This window comes from Triturus cristatus, chromosome 11 (genome assembly GCF_964204655.1).
Source record: "Triturus cristatus chromosome 11, aTriCri1.1, whole genome shotgun sequence".
Lineage (NCBI taxonomy): Eukaryota > Metazoa > Chordata > Amphibia > Caudata > Salamandridae > Triturus > Triturus cristatus.
The window spans coordinates 122,771,842-122,798,896 of NC_140594.1; the positions used below are offsets into that span (position 1 = coordinate 122,771,842).

The following is a 27,055-nucleotide window of genomic DNA, read 5'->3' on the forward strand; positions in this document are numbered from 1 at the left end:
CTCCGATGACGCCGCTCGCTCGACCTCGGTTCACTTCCTCCTCGACCTCTGGTATTCCTCACGACCTCCGTCGGCGCCCTCTCACGACCTCAGGCGGCTCCGGGTACGACGTCTGCTTCTTCAGTCAGCGCCGCTTCTCCACCTCGGGCTCCAGGTCTTAGGCTACTCGACGCCGGACTCCAGGGAAACCAGTTTCCAGGTCAGGATCTTGCTGCTTTCTGCTTCTAAGGCCTGTTCCTGCTGTCCAGGTCCTTAGGATGAGTTTTTCTGGCTTCTTCCCACACAGGGCTACAGGCTGGGATCCATCAGTAGGGACTAGTATCAAGGGTGGGTTTATGGACCCCACTCCAGGCACAAGTTTCCACCCCTGCTGCTTCACTCCTTCCTCCTTCACTGTTGTGCTGCTCTCCCTTCACCAGTCAGGTGCCAACTGCCAGCTCCAACTGCCAACTCTCTCTCTTAACTCCCCAACATTCCAAACCGCCTCCAACTGTCACAGAGTTCTGGAATGTTCTGGAAGGTGCTGGTAGGTTCCAGTGGATGCTGGTGATGTCACAGGTGGCCACCATTTTGTGCTTCAGGCCCTCAGACAGAAGTTTCAGGGGTAGCTAAAATGGCTCCCTGAATCTGTAGCAACACTAAAAAGTCTGGTGGTTCCCAAAAAAAAGGAAAAATTCAAACAGGGTTTGAGGCAAAAGTGGGACAAAATAAATAATGATGAGGAGGGACCACCCAAAGGCTGACAGGTTTAACAGTGCTGAACAGGGAATCTAAGGTGAGCATTTGGAGGCACATCAAAAAGAGGAAATGGAGCCTAATTAGCAGCCGGGAGTGACATTGATCGACGTCGATCTTGCGCCGACGCGATGTCATGGAACAATTGGGCCGTCGTCTTCCAGCGTCAACGGAGTCGGAATGGGCGTAAATGCACCAAGAACCGGCATGAACTATGGCATATGGAGTCAAAAGTGGAGCCGGAGGTGGCCCTGTTTTGGGCCATAAAGGTACAGCTGGCGGTAACCCAGGGTAATAATAATAAATCTCTCTGGTCCGTAGGCCTGCAGGCGAGCCAGAGAGGAGTCGGCAAGGATACGAAAAGTTGGAGCATGGCCTCACGGAACTCATTGATCTGCTTAGGAGTGCCGGATGGCCCAGGAAACTCGTGTTATGGTGGACAAGTTGGGGGGTGCCTAAAGACTTCGGGAGCGAGATACAGATGGTGCTGCCTCCGCATCTTCTCAAGGGAGTGCGATTGGCAGGAAGGGGCCAAGACCTGCTTAGATTTCATGTTTTTTTCTGACTTACCTGAAGATTTGGATCAAGAGGAAGACTGACCCCTGGAAAGACTTTGGCAACTTCTGGATCTCAAATGAGTCCAAACTTTCAATCAGGGCCAGTCTCATTATAGAGTCTTTCCATGCTTGGCATTGTAGGGTTTCGCCTCATTGTCTTCTATCACCTTTGAGTTAATCGATGTGCAGTCTTGGCTCGACCTCAGGCACCACAGGCAAATTTGGTGAAGATCTGTCAAAGACATTTGTTTGTGACAGGTCTTACAGGGCTTATAACCAGTCATTTGGGGACACTGTAAAACAATTTTTTGATCGAGGGAAGGTTCTCAAAGAGACAAGAGGCAGCTCCGGATCAGAAAGAAAGGAACTGAGTCACCACACAGGAGTGGTGCCTATATAGACTCTGCACATTATTTCCGGAGAGTAATAGCATCAGTAGGGTGCCACACTGTGCTGGCGCACAGAGGTACTGCTAAAAGGTTTTCGGACCCAGTCTGACACCTAGTGAATATTCAAAAGGTGACTGAAAGACTATCAGAAAGATTGGTTTCACTACACATAGTTGAGACACTGGGTGCTTCAGCTGGGCCTGAAAGAGGCGGATAGATAGATATCTTTATTTCGATTAATTAAAATCTTACAATAAAACAAATTCATACAATAATCCATTATATACACTTTAAATAGTAACAAATCCTTAAAATTCAATACATCTTTTAGTGTTTACGATAAAATTCTTACATTTAAGATTTTAAAAAGAAAATATAGTCAATCTTAGTGTCCTGTTTCATGCTCTTCAAGTTTTTTCCATACTTTTATTAAAAATGTTACCAAAAGCGGAGTTAATTTGAGGAAAGACATCGAATCAATGCCTGTCTGCATGTCCTTATCCCTCTTTCATTAAATAATCTCTTTAAAATAATAACTCTTTCATTTTTTATTTCAGGACATAGACATAATAGATGAATAATGTTTTCCTCCCCAGATTTACACAGCCTACATAGAGTAATTTTCTAGTTTTTTCCAAGGTGGTGCATGGGATAAGCCCGGCAGTACGCCAAATCTTGCTTTGATAAAAATGTGTTTGTTTTTCTGCGACCATGCCGTATCCAGGTATTGCTGTACCATCTTTTTTGAGAAACCATTTATGATAGGCCAAGCATGTTTTCTTTTAGTGAAAACGGCTTTGTCACTGATCGATAAGTGATCTGCAATTTTATTAGTAACTTTCTTAAATGATTCCTGAGTGATGGTCGAGTCCCATATCTGCCTAACCTCAAATTCTTCTAAAGCCGCTTCCAAATATTTCCAGGTGGATGATTTACTATTTCCATTAGTTTCTTTCCACAGTAACTGGGACATTACATTTTCTTGGTCACTTTTTATTCTGTTCCAGACTTTGATTACATGACCTTTTCGTCCCTACAGCTGGTTATTGAGACCGAATTCCAGCCTTACTTGAGCTTGTGATGCGTTATTCGGCAGATGAAAAAGAATTTTAAATGTTTTTGAGATAGCATTGTTTATAATAACTGCGTCTTTTCCATTTAAGGCCTCACTGCTGTATGTTAAAGAAGGTAGCAGTTTGGCCGATATTACCTTTAGAAAGGGACGGTAAGTTAGGTCACTAATTGATTTTTAGATAGACCTAAATGCAGCTGTCAAAGCATTTGCTTTCCTATAAATTTCAAGCTTCTGAGGGAGGAAATTTCCATTATCATTGAATATAACACCCAAATATCCATAGGTATCGACTTGTTCTAATTGCTGCTTTCCCAAAAACCATTTAGATTTATATTTGCGTCTTGCGTTTTTTGAGATCACCAAAACTTTAGATTTTGTTTAATTTATTACCATCCTATTTTCTTTTGAATATTCAAATATTCGTGCTATTAAACGTTGCAAGCCCACTTTTGTATTGCTTAAAAGAACAACATCATCTGCGTATAATAGATTTGATATATGTTTATCTGCTAGTTTGGGTGGGTGAGCGTTTATATTATTCAATGCCTCCGTCAAATCTACTAAGAACAGGTTAAATAATAATGGGGCTAGTACGCACCCTTGTTTTAAACCACCTGTTGTCGGGATTTTGTTGGCAAGTGACCGACCATCTCCGATGCGCACTCTTACCCAAGTATTGGTATATAAAAGACGAATCAGCTGTAATAATAGAGGTGGGATTCCCTGCATTCGTAACTTTTCCCACAATCGTTCTCTGTCCACACAATCAAAAGCTGATTTAAAATCAACAAAGCATAAGTACAGAGGTTGTTTTCTTAAGTTTGCTTTGTCCATTAGTACCGATAAGGCTAGGATGTTAGTAGTTGTTCCTAGACCTTTAATAAAACCTGTTTGGTTTGGGGGGAAAATGTGATTATCCTTTACCCAGTCAGATAAACTTGACAACAGAATCCCTGCGAACAATTTTGCGTCTGTATCCTGAAGTGTTATTAAACGGTAATTCTCAGGCAGGGCCCAATTTCCCTTTTTGAAGATCAGGGATATTAGTGACCCTCTCCAAGATTCGGGTATTACCCCTATCTGAATTATTTCATTAAAAACCTTGGTTAGCTGTTCTGCCCATATAACTGGATCCTCCTTATATAGTGCAAAAGGGATACCGTTTAGGCCTGGAGCCCCGTCTTTTTGTTTTCTTATTAGCTTAGGCACTTGTTCTTGTGTTATTTCAAATTAATTATCCTATTCTGGGTTTGATGTTTCCTGCCTTTTATAATTGTTCGCACTTTTAGTTATGCTGCAATCCGGGTTTAAATGGTGTACCAGAAAATTCACCCATTCAGTCTCAGTTAAACTGATGCTACTATTTTATCTGGTCTTGTTAGGCTATTTATCATTTTCTAGAACGCCCTTGAATTAGTTTGGTTACTAGCATAAACATTTTTTGTCTAAAGATCATTTTAAGCTTTGGTTTTCTCATTCCAGATTAATTTCCTAAGATTTTGGTTTAAAGTTTTTATGTTGTCTAGAATTTCTTTTTTAATAGGAAACTTATTCAGCTCTTTCCTGAGTTTATTTTGCGACGTTTCATTTTCCGTACCGTATATGTTAAGTTAATTTTTGTTTCCTTTTTTCCTTCTCGCGTTACATATTTATTTTTAGCTTCAATAGGGGGGTCGTGCAAAGCTTACCCACTGATCAGTTACAGATATAGAGGTTTTTTCTAAGAAGCATTCAGTAACCAATTTTTGTGCTAGTGCACTAGTATGTTCTTTATTATTTGGTTTCCAAATTAATTTCCTATAGTTGATGGTTCCAACCTGGCCTTGCATTGACAAATACCGTTGATGTTTTGATTTTATGAATGTTGTCGTTATTATTTGCTGGCTGTGATTGCTCTCCGGGAACTTCCTTAGATAATACGAGGTAATGTTTTTAAAGATGTTCAGTGATACCATTGTATAATCAATTCGCGATTTCGCATTATGGGTGTAGAATGACCATGCTGGAGGTGAATCCGTCACGAATCTCCCATTGAGTATTCGTAATCCCAAGGCTTCAATATCCTTCACAAGATTTAGGCCTGTTTTAGTTTATCTGGACTTAGTTGTTGTTTCCATTGCTTGTGCGGGAATAAGCCATTGTTGGTCTTGTGACTGAGTGATATCGTCTCTTGTGAATGGTACTAACAGATTTAAATTATAGTCTCCTGAAACTATAAAGTCCACAAAGGGGTCATCAACGATCTGTTCCAGTAAGTAACTGGTAAGAGTAGCACACATAGTCTTCCTTGAATTAGCTGTAGGGGGAATATATATGTTAACCAGCTTTAAAGATTTTACATGATCATCCATTTTATATCTTAGCGCTACTGTTTGAACGTTACAATTGTTCGTAACTAATTGCTTATGTTCTATTTTTAGGTCAATTGAAATAAATATTGCTAAGCCGCCACATGGGCGACCGTATTTGTTTTGTTTAATCGCAGGTTTAAAGTATCCTTTATATCCATTCATAATAAATATGATCTGATAGGGCTTAATTATTTCAGTTAAGTTTTCTAACTTATTACCTAATCTGTTTATGTTCCATGAACAGATTGTTATAGTTTCACTGTCAGTACATCGTTTTTTCAATGTATTTTGTTGACTATTTTGTCACTGATTATCCTTCCCATGCAAAGACATTGTTATCCATTTCTCATTTATCCCTCTAGACTTCTCTATTTCTAGAAAGAGGCAGCAACTAGAGATCTCGCCCGGTTTGAGAAATGGTTACGACAAGCTATGTGATACAAAGGCATAATGACAGAACGTTATGCCCTCTTATTAGGTTCCAACCCGTATGACCATATTAAGCAGGAGCAGAAATAGCAATTCCTACCAGGGACTCTCCTTACTGAGCCATGTTCTATGGTTTGGAGGGGCCTTACTCAAGCAATACACCACATCTCCCGCAGAGAAGCACACTACAAGAACCTCCTACGCCGGTATCGCTATCTGGCTACACTTCATAAATTCTATCTCAATGTCCGTCCTAATTGTTGGAGAGGCTGTGATGAGACAGGTGACGCAAGACATATGGTGAGACTGCCCCCACCTTTCTCGATTTTGGTCTGAAGTTCTTGTGGCACTGAAGACAATTTGGGGTCAGCCTATTATTCAAGATCTACTCACTGTTCTGTTAGGAGGGAACTAACTACCTTAAAATATCGAAACAGAGCGGACAGGTTAATTGTCTGTGAGCAGCCAAGGTAATAGTGGCTTCATACTGGAAGAAACTCCAGCCTTTGCCCTTGAAACGCTGGGACTCATCCTTGTGGAATCTGCTTGCAATGGAGAAATAAACTGAAAATATAATAGAAAGGAAAGAAGACTTTCAAACAATGTGGAGTCTAGTGCTCTCTTATCTTTCAGAATGTGTCCCATCTTTATTCCTACTGGCTAGGCTAAAGGCATTAAACCTACGGACACTGTCACACAATGTTCTATGGGTTGAATAGACGACATTCTACAAGTCTGCGATTATTAGAGGCTTAATTACCTGAAAGAGATTTGCATTTGTGGCCCATTATCAAAAATTCTGTGTTGTTTCAAATGGTTCAAAGTTTTACTAACGCAACCTCTCCTCGAGTTGTTCGAGGAGGTATGACAGATGCTTCCCCAAAATATGCCGCCCAATGAAAAAGGACATGGAATACCCCTACGGAGAGCCTCCTAGGCCCAAAGGTTAAACAAACTCTAAACATGTGACTACATTTTGTCCTTGGACCAACCCAGTAGCTATGATTATTAAGAATCACTGGAACATACTAAACTTGCCATTTACAGTATTTACCTATATTTTGATTTGAAAAGATTTGTAATATTAATAATCATATTGTCACTGCAATGCCATGTTTCAAAAATGTTTAGTATTTCATCCATATGGGGCGTTCAACCAGTCAGATTTTAAATTTGGTAACTGTGTGGCTCGTATGTACACATTACACACGTAACACCAAAGGGAGTGAACATCACCACATTACACAGGATTTAAAATCTTAAACTTGATTTACTGCATAAAATGCCAGATAAGGAGATCCCACATTAGCCAACACAGAAGGAGGATCCAGTTCAGGGTTCCCTATGCCCCACTAGTGGATCATTTTTATGGAACCCACACACATAGAAGACATCAAACGGCAACTGATTCATGACTGAAAGAAACCACCTAGAGGAGAATATGTGGAAACCATTCTAACCCATATGGAATGCAAGTGGGTGTTTGATGTGGCTAAACTGTGAACGGACTGAATATAATGGAGGCACAGAATGGAGTATTATAATAAGCTAACTCCTAAAGTTGTTTATTATCTACGCCTCGCTTTTCGTTAGGACATGAGATTGTGCATCTGATTAGAAGTGAGACGTCTCCGAAAGGCATTTTCTTTTTATTCCCACATTGACTCTCCCACAGAATATATAACAAAGTGTAGGAGGATTTCAAGGTTATCCTTTCCATTGTTGTAAGGATGTTTTTTGTACTTCTGATATAAGTTGCTTTAAACCTAATTTTACACCATTAGTCTATTTCTTGTTTAATGATGATACACCGGGATGAATTCCTTTAATTCTGTAACATAAAGCATATGATGTAAATACTCTTAATTTGTGTTGATCACATAATTTTCCTTTCACCTCTCCATTTCTTTTCTTACTCCATCGTTTTACATTAATTTAGCATTGCTTATTGTATGCAACTCTGTCTGGAAAGACAAACGTACCTTCAGCCCAAAATTATTTATTTACCTGAAACACATGTATAACACAGGACAAGCGTTATATTACATGCTTTTCTCTATCCATGTTATTTGTTTGAAACTTGTGCTGTACACTTCCTCCTGCATTTTTGGAAGGATCTCAAGACCCGGCTCTTCGACTGACCCCCAGCGCCCAGATGGATCAGCAGCCCCCTCCCCCACCCCACTCCCCCTCAGCGCCTTGAGACCCTCATGGGTGATTAGCAGCGCTTGACAAACATCTGATTGACTGATTGGAACTTTAGGCCTTATGGAAAAGTCTGCTCCATTACCAGCAGTCCTATGTGCTATACTGACTCTTCCACCCGTGGTGCGTCCTGACATCAGCGCGTACACACCTAGGTCCACTCTGTGCTCCTTTTTCAGCCCGCTTTGCCACTTGATGTTTTACTGCCTCTGTGATTCACTAATTTAGCAGCTACTCTCAAATTGGGTGATGTTCATTAAACAAATCATTTGTTCAATAAGTAATTTGCTGATTGGTCCAATGTTTTGGTCAGGTTTTGTAGGAGATGGAGGACTGTGTTGGGGTGAATTACATGTTGATTTATAGGTCAGTGAAATTAGGCACTTTAACTAACAGCGTGAAAGCTGAGAGAGCCATGTCGTACTCTTTCCCCATCGCCAAGGGGACCCGTCAGGGCTGCTGGCTAGGGCCACTCCTGTTCGCTGATGTTTTGCCATAATAAGCAGACTATGGGGGTTCACTTGTTCGATACAGGATAACATATACAGACGTCTTCATGATATATCCAAGTAACCCATTAAAAAGCAGGGTGGCGGATAAGGAATATTAAAAAATCATTTAGTAAATACTCTGGTTTAGGAATGAAGAACACTAAATCCAGACTCTTCCCATTCTATCTGGCAATAGAACGTGCTGCCTGAACAGACAGATAGAAATACTGGTTAATATTCAACATATTAAGTATAAGGGTACTCTGCGGATCTACAACCCCTGCTAGATTCCACTCAAAAAGACACACCTGGCCTAGTCTCCTGTTTTCTCTGACTTGGATTTGGTAAACATTGGAATTGTATTGGTTAAAGAGATCACTCTCCCCAAAATATTATACATCTTCCAAGGCTATCCATTTTGCCGTCCCAACACATTCCTTAGACAGATTACATAATTACTGAAATCCTTCTAACTGTAGGGTGGCAAACTGAAAGCAGCCATAACACAGTGTATTAAGTCCACTTTCAATGGTTGTCTGGGCATGATGGACTCTACATCCTGTTATACAGCAGCCCGTCTAGGAGTGATAAATGACTGGCTGTACAGACCCACTTAACACCTTGGATACAGCACAGAGATATGGATAATGTGCAAAACCTACCCTCTACGTTATCTAGGAGGCAGAACCCTCCCACTGCTTTCCTCTCCGGTATTCGATACCTGTAAGGCTGTAACAATAAAATCCCTGATGACACTCCCGATGGACATGTACCCTTTCCCCCAGGTCGTTGCGCTTCAGGGTTTTAATAGTTGGGACCAACTGGGCATTTCAATTCTCGCTACTTCAAACCAAATTAAATTCTTAACTGAACTGTGTGAAGAATTTGTACTAAAACAGTCACAATGCTTCCACTATCAGCAGCTTAGGCATGCTGTTACAGCATACTTGGGCCACACCACAAAGGTCCTCGAATTCAGCGCATCTCAGGTCAAAGCCACATGGCACAACCACCCCAAAAAGGTAACCTATCGTCAAAATATGAAAACCTCATTAAAAACCCTCTGGATACATTTATTAAAGCAAGAGAAATATGGGAAATTGAAACTGGCCCCTTAGACATAGAAGCGTGGACATTTGTACTGAGAGGTAGTCATCTTGATGAGAAACGGATTGATACAGTACAAGTGTCTACTTAGAATCTACCCAACAACCAAAAGATTATGGCAAATGAATTGAAGCCCTAACCCTGCTTATGGTGCCAAGTTGTGGAAGGAGACATAGTTCACATAATTTGGCCATTTAGAAAGACCAGTCCCTTGGGGAAGAGGAATTAAGACATTATTGGACAGAGTACTGGGCAGACTGATGGCGCTAATTTCCAAGATAGTAATACTCCATATCCTTGAAGATGAGGGATATACACAAACTGATTTTGTCGGAGACTTTCTATACTAATAACAGGAATATAAAAATAGTTTTCAGAACTACGCACATTAGCGGATTTATTCAAATGTATGGCTACCACAAAGATCCTATGATGGAGAAAAGAGCTACTCATATACACTTACAATTGTAGCTGAGTCATGGATAGCAGAAACAGACAAAACAGAAAAAGAAAATAAAGAATATTATTATAATAATTTCAAAAGCAATTACCATACAATTAAAACACAAGTCAACAGGTGATAAAGTGACTTACAAGGTTATGAAAGAACGGCTCTTATTGCCCTACACATTCTTTTTACTTTCCTTTTTAAAATAAAACAGAAATAATATAAACAGCATTTAAAAAGACTGGGTTTGCTATAGTGCAGTGAGAAAAGAGACAATCTAGAGATTTCCCATTAAGGTTTTAGTGCACGTACAATCACTTAGGGGGTGGGGGAGGAGCAAGGAGGGAGGACTCGAAAATTCAAATACTTACAACCTGGGACAAGGGCGCAGGAATTATCTAAGATATTAAGTACTGAACAACACACAAGGAAAGCCTTTTCTGAACAAAAATATACTGTATGACACAATTCAACAGAGCTCAAGATTGAAAATGTACAGTATGAATGAACTGCCCAGCCACAAAAGTACTGTCAAATTTTAAAAACCCTACCAGATACGAAAAAGGAAATACAACTAGGAGTAAAACCAGAGACCAAGAAGAACATTCACAATTAAGAGTAGGCAGGGCTCAGCAATTTTGTTTCTGGGACTAACCAAGTTATTCGAAGTGTAATAAAAGTCAACCACATTGGCTGTGCAATATGGAGTGTAACAACATATTTGAATATGTCCATTTACTTATCACATAGCCTTTCACAAAGATGTAATGAATGTATTTTTAAAAAATATATTTTCAAGCACAAACCTAGGTAGGAAGCAACAAAGCTCAGAATCCTAATTGAAGGATACGGAACATTTTGAAATTGTGTTTTTCCGGTACTTTTAGTAAATGCAGAAGCGGTGGAACAGATTATCCTGAAGTGAGGTGGGATGGTGTTCGAAATTCTGAGCATTTCTTTATGCACTACTTGACTGCACTTTAAGCTTGGCAATGACTTGAGCAGCGAGGAGATAGCAATCACAATAATTTGAAACCAGATTACAGGAAATGCACATTTTCATAGTCCTTCTACTAAAAATTGACTTTAAGGAAACTCATTCCAGGCAAGGTGTTTAGATCCACAAAGACCCAGTTCCCAGTTTGAAATTGCCATCACCTGCAATTTTCGTCTTTCAGAGACATGGTGTAATACAGATGAACCGCCCAAGAGCCACTGAACTGCATGCACTGCATCAATGCACAACCAATAATTATATCCGTTGTTTTAACGTAGAATACATTAATGAATGCATTAGTGTGTGATCATTCATGTGCAACATGCCTGAGCTCAAGGGACATTAGGTTATATTTCTAAAACAAAGAGTAATATATGAAATGTGGGAAGAAAAGAGGATAGATTCAGTGACTCAGAGAAATACATTTTTGGAGTTGAGCAAAGAGAACAAGCTGCAGAGAGGAAGAGATTGAATCAAGGAAACACAGCACAAAGTACATTTTGGAATTAAGAAGGGTGAACACTCCGTACTCACCGTAATACTCTCAGCTCACTAAACTCTAGTGCTTCAGTGTGCATCCGCAGCTTGATCTTGCGAACATTAACGTATACTTGCCAGTGTTGGAAGGCCGAGGATGTGAGTCTTTTCTGTGCTGTATGACCCAGAAAGTGATAGATTAAACATGAATCCTGCAAAGGTATCCATCTTTCAGACATAGCGGCTCTTCACTTACAGTTCAGCTCTCTACACTTCCCACTTTTAAAGCATATACCCAGAAAAGTCTTCTTGAACTAAAATCTCAGGCAGGACACAACATTTGAGACAAGCAATCACAGAACATGAAACGGAGTGCAACAATACCATCTAGGGAGGATTGGGCCTGGAGAGCAAATTTACTTACTTGGAATCCAGAGTCACCATCTTTTGTAATTTCCCTGAATTTACATTCAGCAAAATAGCACCATGCATGTACAAGAACCCAGAACACACTTCTTTTTACACAAATCTATTTATTGGGTTTAAAAAAAAAACCACTGCATTGTGCAATCCCACATACATTTTCTTAAAATTTGGATCGAAGAAACTCCCACTCCCACAACAACACTTCACCCCCAAACCGGATGTGTCCCATGAAACAGAGTGCATCACTATTACACAGATGAATGTGTGCCCATAAGCTAGGTTTCTGTTTCAGAGATAAACCGCAGTCATATTGTGTCTCTTCTGTTCAAACAGGTTTAATTAATATTTGAATCATTGCAACGTTCTTAATCTAACTAGCACTTATTGTTGGTGCTTTAGGTTTAGTAAGTGATTTTTCTCAAAGTCTCTCTTTTTACCTTATGCTATAAGAAAGTAGCTTCCATATCTATTGTAGTATATGCTAGGGACATTCTTTTCCCAGTAGAGTGCTATTTGGGCTTTTGCTGCTCTAGTCAATTGTGGAAAAGGAAACCTGTGAAGTATAGATATGGGGTTTTCACTGCTCACCCAGAGCCCAAGCAATATCAGTTCGGTCAACAGGGCTTTGATACGCCAGTATGTCTTGTATTTGACTGAGAATGTATTTTTCGCGCTTGCGCTTATGTACTCCCCACATTATGCGAAGCACAGGCCCAATATCTGTACAACAAACTCCAACATCTATTGCTCACTTCTAGGTAAATAGGACTCATTGTCTCAGGAGTCATCTATCAATGGAAGAGACCCTTGCATTTGGTTTCTCTCTATATGATACAGAGTTGTGGCAATTGGAGATATCTCGACAAACATCCTCCTATTCCTTAATTGGAATTTCTCTCTGCAAGGCTGCTTCCTGTTTAGTTTGGTATTGTCATTGGGTGTTATAAGGAGACCCTCACAAAATTTTGGAAATACCTGCAATCAGGCCTCTCCATCAGGCATCTTTCCTGACCAGTTTCTCCATGGGGGATCGGCTCTCATGCCCACTATTTTATTTGGAGCTCAGTGCCTTAGATGTGTTTCATTCTTTCTTTCTGTAGGAGACCAAGCTCCATTTTAAATTTTTCAAATGACTTAATCGGTTGTTGATAGAACAAATCTGATAAGGCTCTTTTCCCCTTGACATCTCAGTGTAAAATGGGGGTTTCCATGTAATGATGAATAAGAATAAAGGGGGAAGGGAATGTGGTTAGTCCCTCTTATCGGTCATCATATCCGAAATTTCTAGGACTGTTTTAGTAGGTATGGAGAGGTAGGTATTACTTGGTCTCTGCGTTTCACATAGCCAAGCTACGCCCTACAGTCAGTCATTTTTACCAGTTTCTATTACTGTACATTTCACAATCATTTGAATGTGTGGGGCATGATGGGATCCGACAATGTCAGGTAAGGGAAGCCCTTCCTTTTGGCCATAAATATTCTTCTATTGATATATGCTCTATCATCTACCCGAACAAAATCTATCATCTTCCTTTGTAATTCCATCACCTTCTCTATCAGAAAGAGTAGTTAGGGTCTGGAAGATATAAGTAGCATAGGCATAACGTTCCTATTGAGAATATAAACTCTCCCAATACATGATAAAGAAATTGCTGCCATATCCTATTGTTGTAGAATGAATTGCTCTCATCTCCTACCATTGACTCTGACCCTCGTTGCGGTTACTTTAAAATCTGCCCGTATCCAAAGCCCTCCAAGACAGATATCAGGATTTCCCAGCTGACTTGGTCCAATGATGTTTTGGAATCCAAGCTCAAAAGCAACAAGGGTATGTTCTGTCTAAACATTTTCTCTATTAGTATGGCTAGGTGGAAAGTGTTATCAGTGAAATCAATGAAAGCAGAGAAAGAAATGGTGAACGAGTTGGAACACATTAAACAAAATGAGGATTTGAAAGCCTGGTCCCTTTAGTGTAATCTCCATTTTGTTGGCATACCAGAGACATCAACGATGGGTAGATTAGAGGATTACATCAAAACTATGCTGGTTGAAATATTCAGTCAAACCAATCTTTCACAGGTTCTTGTGGTGAAGAGGGGATATTGTGCTCTGACCTCAAGACCAGTCGTGGGATCTTCGCTACACCCTATAATAGCCAAGCTCCTGAGCTACAGAGGCCAATATTAAAACTGGCAAAAAACACAATGTTAGCTAAGCAGGATCAAAGATCTCCATCTAACCCAATTTACACACAGTCAGTCCAAGAAGGCCAAATTAATGTATGCTAGTTAAAAGGGAATTACTAGGTCCCTACCAAGGAGTGTAAACGGCATGAGCACAGAACCACGAATCAGTGCTGTGTTGATTAATCCAAATGCAAACCATTGTGCTCATTCAACATACATAAACAGGAACAATACATTAAAAATCTAGCGGGTAGCGTAGCAGGGTATGAAAATCAGCAGATATCCAGACCTCAGGCATTCACTTATAAAAGTGACATTAGTAATACATTTTGAGGGCAGTCACAATGAGAAAGGACAACTCGTGCTCCACATAATTTGTCATACATTCGGAGTCACAGTGTGGGTGTCGATGACGTTTCGATCCCGCCTGAAGGATAGGAGGATCATCATTAGGACAAGAGGTTCTTTAGATGCCTGAGAGTGCCTCATTGACAAGTAAGAAAAGAGGAACATACAAATGTACAATTGGGCATCCCAGCTGACCGTGATAAACCAATGGATACCTGTCCCACACACTGATCCAGCCTATCCTCTTGACAGACTTGCACTAGGGGCAGAGGGACTTAATCCAGCACTGTATAACACTAACCGCCAGAGGGCACTGGTAGGGCAGACTAAACATACGGTCCATCTTTGGCACACTGTACACAAAATGCTCGGATGGAATAAAAAGATCACACAAGCAACACCCTTTTGGGACACTGCCATTCTGGGTACACTACGCAATAGTAAAGGATTCAAGCAATGGGATGACATAGGGATACTCCATGTGGGCAATTTCTGGGCCAAGGGAAAGGTAATTCCATTCACCCAACTCCAGGACCAATACGAGATGGCACCTACAGAACTGTTCCGCCATCACCAAATTCGACACGCATTAGAAGCATCTATTCCGCCTGACACCCTCCTTCCAGAAGCTTCCCCCTTGGAAGACAGGATATTGACTGAACACATGCACAAAAAAGTCACGTCCTTAACATATCGGAAACTCATTATTAACCACCCGACCCGCACTTTCCGTACGGGAGAGATGGCAGGAGGAGGTGGGGGAAATGGACGAGATGGATTGGCAAGAGGCGCTGGCGTCCCCGAGGGAGGTGGCGATCTCGTCAAAACTACGTTTAATCCAAATCAAAGTGCTACACCGGATTTAGTACACTAGGGTAACATTATATAAAATGGGAAGGTCGGACAGTCAGTTCTGCCAACGACAGTGTGGGGCAACGGGTACATTTTACCATACATTGTGGGAGTGTCCTGAAATTATGACATATTGGGAGGCAGTGATGTCCACAATAACGAATGTCAGTGGGGCCCCGGTACCACCGGAGCCTAGGAGAGATCTTCTGAATATCTGGGAAGCCACAGATCTTAATAATGCAGCACAAACTTGGGCAACACTAGGTATACCAATAGCTAAAAGGAACATTGCAAAACAGTGGGGTGCACAAACTACTCCCACTGTAAGGGACTGGAGTGGGGATATGGATATGGCAATGGTGGCCGAAAGAGCAGTATACATACAAAGGGGTGCCCTAAAAAGTGGAAACGGGTGTGGGGAATGTGGAATGTCTTCAGAGGTAACATATGTGCTTTGCCAACCATCGATCTATCAATGGACAACAGTGAATGAATAACGGACTATAGAATGACCCTAACTGTACAGACTTAATGCTATATTGTATGGGAAATTGTTTTGTGAGATGGACTAAGCCACGCCCTATTTACAACACTAAGTTGGCATAACCGAGATCCTAGTTAACAAGCAAGCTTGTCGTTTCTGCTGCGCTGCACACGACACTCTTGTTATGTGTTATTCATTTTGTAAAATGCTGACTCGACATTGCCTTACAGGATAACAAACTGTTGTTGCACATTCTTAACCGTGAAATGTGCCCTTGGTCTGTACATCATGCAAAGAACGCGTCTGGGTCACTAGAAGGTACAGAGTGTTGTGTTTAGATTGATCGTAGACACTTGTTAGACATATCATGCATACAGCTGCCAATATTTGAAGGACAAGCGTCTTTAATATTGCAGAACAGTTTGGTTTTACATTCATTCGAACAAGAAGAGCTGATGCATGCTGTGAGAGCTGATCCTTTGATGTGATTCTACTAAGCTGATCTATACGGTATGGGGTCCCCCCTGTTAGCCTAAGAGACCTTCTAATAGTCTAATAATAATAACAATGTATTAGATTATAGTGAAAGGAGTGTGGCCGTATACCACTGTCATTAATAATATGATTGCTCCTTTCATTCTAGATGGTATTATAATAATGCTCATGATTCTGATCTGTACTGTTAGTCTGCTAGTGTTAGCCAAAGTACTGCATCTTAGGACGTGAGGTTTATAAAATAAACTCTTTAAACTTTACCGTGTCTGTATTATTATGTTGTGGACTAACAAATAAGTACAAACAGGTATTTCGGATTCCCACCACTCCTGAGAAATATCTAAGTCGCTTGTTCTGGTTTGTCTATACATTGGGACCACCTAGCTAGATCTAGGTTAACGAATGGGATACTAAGCTAGTCGGATAAGGGGTTCTGGGTTCTGAGGGGAGTTTTCTGGTACACCACAATTCTCTGAGGTCCTGGTCTCCTGCGCATAGTTCTGTGCAAAAGCAGAATCCCTGCAACAGTTTAACAGGAAAAATATCACAATGTAAAGTGATTGATGGTCTCATTGTTCTTTAAACCTGATGATGTCTCGTAACAATTATCAATAAAAAGTTTTTTTTTAAAAAAGGAAGGAAGGAGGGAAACAAGAGAAAGGGAGAAAAAAAGGAGAAAGAAACTAGTTTAGGAGAGGGCGGTTGGGTGGTAACAAAAGTCGCCGGATCATGATTCGATCGCTTAGGGAAGTCAATTGTGCAGGTACACTATCATAGGTGATTCATGCCAAGTTTAACAATTGCCGTGAGATTGAGGAGCAAAATTTGCTCATGTGAATGGGAAAAGGACAATACCCGGTGTGGCGGCTGCGCAGGTTGTCCAACTACATGCAAAGTAGTCCGGTGCTGGGACAGAACCGTATTACAATGATCCTCGATTGGTGCAGGGCCCGCGAGTCTCATGGAAAATTACTCAGGAAGGCGCGGTTGCGGCACAGGGTGTCCTCCTACATGCGTAGAAGTACGGTGAAAGGACTGACAAACAGCAGAGTATGGTAAGTTTTTCAGACACGTCTGCCGAGTCATCTGAGAACTCTGACACAGGTGAAGGCCCTAGTACCTCGTGAAATAAGAATACTGCCAATTTTTTAGACAAGGACCAGGGACGCCCGCCAATCGTGGGAAGAACTGCCGCTCCAGATGGTACAGCGCGCCAGGGGATCAGACAGAGATACTACCACTGGTGAATAGAGGCAGTCTCCAATCGCACAATACAGATACCACAGCAGACAATCAACTGTGCAACATGCTTGAACAAACAACCATACCTATCTTTAATTTGTCTCATTTCCAACTATCTGAGAAGGAAATCTCACTATTAGGTAGAGGCCTCTACTTTGTCCCGACTGTTAGACCTAACTTTCTGGATCTACAGATTGAACTACTACGATTCTTCAGAAAGATCCGACTGAGGGCCTTCTTTCATGACAAGCCTATCACTATGAATATGGCTTATAGTTCATTCCGTCCACCCTCCAAGTTCTCACCTCCACAGAGTAGCATATCTACTGAGGTGCTGACTTTTCAGAAAATCGTCCTTAAGGAGGTCTTGAGGCTAGAACAAAAACGTAGATTCATCCCTTGCAACTTACTCCTGCAAGAAAAGAATGCACTGACGAATTTCAAACTGAATGAAAACATAGTTATCAAACCCGCAGATAGGGGTGGCGAGATTGTTCTCCAGTATACCTATACTTACAAATCTGAAATTTTGAGACAACTTTCCAATACAGATCAGAACAAAAAGCTTACCTCTGATCCCATGAAAGAAATACAGACACTGATTCATGACATCACTGAGGCAGGCAAGGCAGAAGGGTTTCTCAGCCAGAACATATATCTATATCTCAACACCAAGTCACCCAGGACACCAGTCATTTACAGTCTACCCAAGGTGCACAAGAACACCGATGCCCCACCAGGGCAACCTATTGTATCAGGCTGTGGGTCCATCCTAGAACCACTTGGGCGCTATGTAGATCACTTCATCAGAGATTTAGTCCCAAACACACGCTGCTACATAAAGGATACCATGGACATGATCAATTTAGTGGAAGATCTCCCATTCGACTCTACTGATTGTATCCTATGTACCCTGGATGTTGAATCATTATATACTAACATCCCCCAGGATGAGGGTCTTGATGTCATCAAAAATACCTTGGAGTCTAGAACCTGTCTAGACTTGGTTACCTCCTCATTTATCCTGCATTTACTCAAGATTTGCTTATCACGCAATTTATTTTTATTAGATGGAACATTCTACCAACAAGTCAAGGGAACATCAAAGGGAGCAGTTTTTTGTTCCCAATTTTGCCATTCTGTACATGGATTGGCTTGAGACTAATACAATTTTGTCCATGGTTAACCCCTTTGCACTCAACATTTTAGAGTGGAGAAGATATATTGACGATATCTTTATGATCTGGAAAGGCTGTGAGACCTTACTGCTTCAGTTCCTTGATTGGCTCAATGCTCACTGCAATGGACTCAAGTTCATACTTTCACACAGTAAACCCAGATTGCTTTCCTTGACCTTCTGATGATAATACCCCATGAAGGCAAGCTATACACAACAGTTATCCGTAAGCCCACTGAGAGCAATACCTTACTTGCATACAATAGCCATTTCTCTTGGGCACTGCGGGACTCCCTACCTTTCTCGCAATTCCTACGCATCAGAAGGAACTGCTCTTATAAGAACGACTACTTCCATGAAGCGAACACTTTGACAAATAAAATCATCAGTAGAGGCTATCTCCGTAAACTGGTTAAGAAATCTTTAAAACTTGCTTGGTATTGGCCTAGGGATGCTCTTCTGATCCCCAAATCTAGGACCGAGAGTAATCGCATGGTGTGTGTAACCACTTTCTCCCCAGTTTCCAACAAGTGAGGAAATGTTTCATAAAACACTGGCCTATACTGAATGCAGGTAACATGGAATTAGAACGCTCTCTGTACACATAAAAAAAACAACAAAAAAAACATCAAAAGACCATCTGGTGAGAGCAGCCTTACCCGCCGGAAAAACTACACAGACGCTGACTGAGTTGTGGGGCATACCACCTGTGTAAGGCCATTTAAATGTAGAGACTGCATTGTGTGTCATCTTAGCGTTGAGAGCAAAAAGTTTGTTTTTGGAAACATTGATGTAACTCTACAAACTGTAATACCAACAATGTTGTGTATGCCATTATATGCCCCTGTAACCAGATCTATATTGGTCCAACAACCCAAAAAGCCAGGATCAGGATTTGCCAGCATCGGAGCCGCCTGAGATGTCAAACACCGAATGCACCTCTGGTGGAGGATGACTTACGATGGCAAGTCATCAATGTGATTCAAGCACCACCGCGCAGCACAGACATCAACGGAATTCTCAACAAAGAGGAACTGAAGTGGATACTACACACCAACAGCCTCCAAACTGGTCTTAACCGCTTGGAGGATTGGACAAACCTGTTGTAAATTCTGTTCACACCACTGTATGACATTCAAAACCCCTCCGGTGACATACTGTTTGACCTTAATTTCCATGTATGTTTTTCTTCCATTCCAGATTCCGAGCACCCCCACGCGGAACTATACTTTACATTATTATGTACAACCCGCCATTCATTTGAACCTTGATGCCTGAGGCTTACATCGTGTGGTTCTTTTAGTCATGGTTTGCATAACAGTATATATTACAGAGGTTGACTATCATCAGCTTTTTCCATTTAATTCCATTTAATTGCCCCTAGGTTGATTACTGTAATTTATATATGTACTCGTATTTTTTGGTACTTCCCACTATTGCCAATAATTTGCCTATATTCAGTTCCATTAACTATTTATTAGTTACACTGTAATCATTAGGTGTAGTATATACCCTGTTCTGATGCATCTTCGAACCCACATTGTGTGTTTCTTTTTAATCATGGCTTGCATAACAGTATATATTACAAAAGCGGACATCAGCTGTTTCTATTTAACTGCCCCTAGGCTGATTTTTGTAATTTTGATTTATTAATGTACTCGTATTTTTTGCTACTTCTCACTGTTGCCAATATTCTGCCTATATTCGGATCGCATTTCTATTTATTAGTCACCCTGTAATCATTGGGTGTAGTATACACCCTGTTCTGATGCATCCTCAATTTGGCAGGTCTCGTGTAATACTGACTGCCCTTTCCTCTGGCTATCTTTACTATTCTTTGATATTCTCACTTCCACCTCACCTAATATGGCGCACATGGGTTCCCACACCATTCATCCCTGGGACCTAGGCATTTACAATGCATGCGCGGCTTGCTGTCCTCACTTAACAGACTCACCGGCACACGTTACTGGCGTCCCTCGAGCTCCTGGATTTGCATGGACACCGATCCCGGTACTGCTACAAGCAGGTTGGTTTTACTTAATTTCTGTAGAACTCGCCGCGCGGATCCCTTACAGGCGATGTAATTATTTCACTAGTACCACTCGCCTTCTAGTTTTCATCACCCCTCGTTCTCTTCCAGGATGCTGCCTTCCGGTGCATCGCTCACGGAAGACGAGGCCACCGTTACAGGACTCGTTTCCCGTTCTCGACTACAGCCTGAGCATTCCATCGACTCACAGGCTTGCCGTAAGTGTCCATTTCTCACCTACCCACTGCGGTTTTTTAACATACCTAGTGCCACAGCATATTAACGACCAGGTTCTTTTTTAGATTGTACTTCGCCCGCTCCAGGATTTTCACGCAATCTACATCCACCTGGATTTATGGTATACAGGTCAGTCCTTTCACCGTACTTCTTTGCATGTAGGAGGACACCCTGTGCCGCAACCACTTCGACCTGAATAATTTTCCATGAGACTTGCAGGCCCAGCACCCAACGAGGATCATTGTAACACGGTTCAGTCGCAGCACTGCACTACTTTGCATGTAGTAGGACAACCTGCGCAGCCGCCACACCGGGTATAGTCCTTTACCCATTTACATGAGCAAATTTCGCTCCTCAAACTCACGGCAATGGTTAAACTTGGCATGAATCACCTATCATAGTGATGGAGCAAGGATCCACAGTAAGAATTTCTTACGCCTGCGCAGACGCTATTAAAATGGATGCTTGAAAACTCACATGCTTAGCATCTGCTTTGCAGAAACTAAACCAAGCTATTTTTCTAATGCTAACGCGAGGAAAGCAATAATGATTAAAGGGGTTTAGAGTAGAGATAGGTGGTATACAGTGAAACCATTTTATTTGAAATTAATATTTGTCTTTCTGACTTTCCAATTAGTATGCATTTGGGCCTCTTGTACAAATCCGGAACTCTTGAACACAGTCTAAGGACGCAAAAGATACATACCCTGGGAACCAGAACCGAAGTCCTCTGAAATGAATGGGAACACATGAAAATTATACTATTGTGTCTAATAAGATGTGAATAAGGGTGGGAATAAAGATTTATGAATAGAAATTAAGGGGTGGGATCTTTGAACAATAGACTGATAGACTAAGATGAAAAATAAGCATGGTGTGATGATCACCCCCCCCCCTTGCCTGTCCAATCAGAGTTAGTATTTTTTACGATATTGAAACATTAATGGGTGGTAGATGAATACCAAAGAGTATAATTGAGGTAGTCTTAGTTAGTCAGACGGAGATGTGCTGAATGCTGCAGAGCTCGGGATGCTGTCAGAGTGATGAAGAATTGAATACAGAACCATCTATCCTAAAATTAATTTAGAAGAAGATCGCGGAAGAATCTCGAGGAGGAAGTGAGTGTCAGAGAGAGGTGCTACGCAAGCATCGGTGTTGGAGAGGTCATCTATCCTGTCCTGATTCCTGTCCTGAAGCCTTTGTCGCCTGATCTTTCCCGGGGGACGCTTTCCAGCTCCTTGGCCAGGGGGTTGGTTTTCACACCATCCTAGGTAAATATATTTTCATGAATGTGCTGATGTGCTTTTCTCTCTATCCTCTCCTTTCTGAGCAACATCATTGTAGAGTATGATATATTTGTTTGATTGGTTAATTGAATCTTCCTTCCTATGAGTGACAGACTGTACTGTATTTTGAGAAATGGTTGAAATGAAATTAATTTAGATAAAGATTTAAACTTTTCCCCGAGTCTGTGGTTATTTCATCAGAATAGAGAAATAATTTATGTAATTTCACCATCAACGAGTTCAACTAATGGTCCATTTACCAGAGGAAAGAACTTTTTGATCAGTGAAAGATTAGTTGAGAACGAAAGGAGACTAATCTTGGAATGAAAAAATCATAAAACCTTGACTCCAGCGGTTAGCACAAGGCTGTGTGTATGTGTGAATTGTGTGGTTTATGGGCCCAGGTGAGTATATGATATTGGAGTATCTGTTGCTGGTTCATCACTGGATCAGTTTCCTGGTAGCAGAGCTATAGTTATTATTGACTAGTTTGTTGATAAGTATTGATTATTGTTTTATGTTTAACAAAAAGGAGTCTGCGTCGTGTTTTGTGTTGTCTGGAAAATTCCCGGGGAATGAATAGCGGGTGGTGATAGAAGCCATACTGCAGTGAGGTTACTGGTCTGTTGAAATAGCACTGGGAAGCTATGCAGGGCTGGCAGTGTCAAACTAGGGACTATTTCGTATGCAAGTTGAGCAAGAGCGAAAGCAAAGGGGTCCGCTGGTGAAACTTTGGTCTTACATCACCTAGAAAGGGTAACACTGAAGGAGTAACAGGTTCTCTTGAGCTTGAATGAAGGGTAAACAGAGGTTTTTACTCACAGTAGAAGAGAAGAAATTCTGAGTCTCCAGAATAAGTCGGAAATCTATCCTTTGGTTTAGTGGCACAGGCAGAGTAGCGAATGTTTTTATGTTGTTATTAACGAAGAATGAATGCAAAGTATTAAGAAATAAAGTTTACGTATTACCTTGTGAAGGTAGGATCAGTCGCCGGAGTTGCACGGACGTCACAAAGAGCCGCGCTGGGATAGGTTGAAACAGCGGGCGTGTCACTGACGCGGAATTGTAAAGGAAGGGACAGTAGTAAGGAGCAGAACTGACGACATCGAAAAGGCCGCGCTGGCATTGGTCAGACCACGAGCGTGAGCAGCAATCGGATTGGGTGAAAGCTGTTTTTAGATTGGTTGGCGAAAATGTGTATGTTTGATTCTCATTTGCCTTTTGGTGCGAGTTGCCCTGACAGAAAAGCTCGAGGGTTTGCAGATTGTTTTATGTATTCAGGGTATAGAATGTATGGTGAAAAGAGAAAAATGTGACTAATAAAGAGAATTAAGAATTTCTCCGCCAAAAACGCCTGCTTCATTTATGATGATGGAGAGAGGCGATCATATGTGTGTATGGATGGAGAATTGTAGTACACGAAAGGTGATGGTGTTTTAGCTTTTCCAGAACATGGTACGTTTAATGGGAGAATTCTTCAGAATTTGAGAATGCGGATGAATGATTTAGATACGAGCCCCAGGATGACACAGTATGAGGCATTAGAAGAATGGGAATCTGAATCATATGAACGAGAGAAGAACAGGAGGGGAAGATACGTGGGTCATTTCCCTAGCTATTTGCGAGATTCACGTGAGGGTCAGATGGAGCAATGGAGAAAAGCAATGGTGTCAAAAGGATTATATCCAGTATTGATGGCTGATGAACAGTCAGGGGGCAAGTGTAAGGAGAAAACAAAACACCTGAAAGTGACAGGTTATGGTGAATCAGATGGTGAATTTATGGAGGACATTTTAACTAAAAACCCTCCACCATATCAGGAAGGACCCACTAGAGTCACCCCGAGTGCACCAGTCCTGGGAACACCCTTGATTCCACAGATTTTACATGATCCATCAGTTAATAGAGTACTTCATGATAAAGAAAAGGAAGTGTTGAATAAAAACAGAGATGAATTAATACAGAAAATAAGCCAACTAAATTTAAACCGTGAAGCATTGACAATACCCGTAACTATATAACCGTTGTTCCATTGTATGGAGACAAGGTAAATTGTCCAAAGCCACAAGCTGTAACAACTCCTTTGAATAATCCTAGAAAAGAAATTATAATAACTGATGACCAAGCCAGTGAGTGCGATTCAGTAATTTCATTAAATGGATCTGCCGATAAGGGAATCGGTAAATGAAACCCCGAAAAGAGTTACACCCAGCAGTACAAAAGAAGGAAGGTCAGTAGTATACTTGGGAGCCAGAAGATCAACAGCGGTAACTCCAGAAGATCTGGAGAGATGGGCACAGGGAATAGAAAAACAAAGCTCACCCCCAAAGATTTTAGATATCTACAAATTGAAAGTGGAATTAGAGGAGATGATAACTGGAAATGTGGGAATAGACAGATTAAACACTTACAATGAGGAAGAGTTGTTGTTCATTTGTACAAGTATAACCAGAAATGCGAGATTATTTCATGAGAAACTGACAGAACTTGCCTTTGAGATGGGAATAGAAATAGAGAGATCAAAAGTGCTACAGAAACCATATCGAGTGGAGTTTACTGACAAAGATTTAGAAAATATGAATGCGTCTGGTAAGATGTTACAAGTAAAGGAGTTAATGAGTATCTTGCAAAAATGGGGAGACATTGACAAGTGGAGGAAAAGGTGGACAAAGAAGAAGGAGGAAGCACTGGCAAAAGAAGCGTCTACTGCATATCTGTTAAAAGAGACAGGAAAAGTAGAAAGATTGTGTCCCATGAGAGAGGTAGCTGGTGGTGGATATTTTCATGTTCCATGGAGTCGACAAGATATTTTGTCATTTACAAACGACTTCCCTAAATTGAGAGAAAAACCAGTTGAATGGTACAAACAGGTTGAGAGGTTTGTGAAGGTTTCGAAGGTTCTGTTGAAAGATTTGGATGGTCTGTTTGATATAGTGGTACCTGCTGATTTATGGACAGAATGCAAGATAACATTTGATTGGCCAAGTGACGAGTATCCAAGAGACTCAACAACAGGAGCACCCTCAGATGATGTGATGAAGAAATATCACCAAGTAATTACTTTCTTCAAAGGGAAAATTCCTCCTAAAGAAACAGAAAGGGTAAAAACAGATAGAACAATCCAAGAGCCGAATGAATCTGTTCATGCGTATTATGACCGATTGCTGCAAGTGTTTAAGCAGTACAGTGGTTTTGAGAATATTGGAGATAAAGATATGGTTCATTTTGTGTATCGGTTTGTGTACGGCCTGAAACTAGAGATTAGTCAGATGATTCAACAGCATATGTTGTGTTGGCAGGGAAAGCCCATAGATGATATTTTAAAATACACGAAGAATTGTGGGGATGATATTGAGGAAAGGCATAAAAAGCTAAAAGAGAAAATGATGTGGGCACAAGTGAAATTGGCAGAACAACAGGAACTTAAATTAAATAGTCAGACTGATGGTCAGATAAAAGAACAGAATCAGAGTGACAATGTGGCGAGTGGTGGTAAAACAAGAGGACGAATGAGTAGAGAGGATGCAAAGAAGAAGTTTCCTTGTCATAGGTGCGGAAAGCTCGGACATTGGAAAAACGAGTGTAAGAATATTCAGAATAATAAAGGCCAAACCAAAATTTAAATCCACAGACGCAGAATGAGGTGCTTACGAATCAGCCGCAGCAGGTAGTTAATCAGCAGTGTCAGGAGCCACCTGCCCTATGCCAAATTTTGTGAATAAGCCAAAGTACAGTGCGGACGCCGGATTTCAAGGAAGCGGTATGAAAAATTCTGTGATTTCACAATTCCTTTTGCACAATACCTAAGAAAGTGAGAATGAACAATGACGGTGCCTGAGGGGGGGAAGAAGAGGAGTGTGTACTTGGCGCATCCTTGCCGGTAGATCAGTCAGGTCCATTTATTGATGGGAAAGTGGAAGGCAATGACATCACTTTTCTATTGGATACTGGTGCTATCCGTTCTACTGTTAGAACAGCAGACATCCCAAACCTACCCCTCTCGGGAGAAACGATCCAAGTAGTCGGAGTGTCGAATCAACAGATTAGAACCCCAATTATGGAACCTATGGAGGTTCATATTGGAAATTTTAAAGACATGCACAGATTTGTGGTCTGTGATTCTAGTCCAGTGAATTTACTAGGAAAAGATCTGCTGTGCAAAATGAACTGCACAATTTATTGCACACCGGATGGTGTTGCTCTTCAAACCCCTGATGAGGACATTGTATACAAGATAATGCTTGTAAAACAAGACACAGAGGTAGATGAGATGTATTCTTTAATGACTAAAGATGACTTACCAGGAGAATTGAAATAAACTGTGAACCCAATGGTATGGGATTTCACTGGAAAAGAAATAGGGCTAGTGGCAAATGTAGACCCAGTAAAAGCGACTGTGAAAGAAGGTGCAGTTTATCCCAATACTAGACAATACAAAATGAGTCCAGAAGTAAAAGCAGTAGCTTCAGAGATTCACCCAATGATTAAACAGGCATTTTAAAAGAGATAATGAGCAGTCCATGTCATTCACCTATAATAGGACTTAAAAAGCCTAGCGGAAAGTACCGGATAGTACAGGATTTAAGAAAGATCAATAGAATCACAGTGCCTGGTTGTCCTGTAGTGCCAAACACAGCAGTGATTCTGTATCAGATACCCTGGAATGCAGGCTGGTTTACAGTAATTGATTTGTGCCAAGCCTTTTTCTCTATTCCCTTATATCCAGATAGTCAGTATCTTTTTGCATTTAAATTTGAGGATCGTATCTTAGCATGGAACCGTGTTCCTCAGGGGTAAACAGAAAGTCCTTCCATTTTTAATAAAATACTGAAAAAGTGTCAAGAGATGTTAGATATGCGGAGAAATTCAGTTCTAGTACAGTATTATTGATGACTTACTTGTGGCATCGAAATCCCGAGATGACTGTGTTACTGATTCAATAGCATTGCTGAATCATTTGGCTGACGGAGGTCACAAAGTATCTCCAGAGAAGTTGCAATTTTGCCGAAGAGGAGTTAAGTACTTGGGT

The 27,055-nt window shown here is 41.1% G+C and overlaps 1 protein-coding gene across 2 annotated transcripts in view; it reads right to left on the reverse strand.

Moving 5' to 3' along the window:
* The window catches only part of SFI1 (SFI1 centrin binding protein), a 531,261-nt gene that overhangs the window by 364,302 nt on the left and 139,904 nt on the right, over positions 1 to 27,055 (reverse strand). For both annotated transcript variants that reach the window (XM_085635878.1, XM_085635877.1), the window contains exon 6: positions 11,319 to 11,436. In XM_085635878.1, the coding sequence (XP_085492004.1) occupies positions 11,319 to 11,436 (118 nt within the window). The remainder of the gene's footprint in view (positions 1 to 11,318; positions 11,437 to 27,055) is intronic.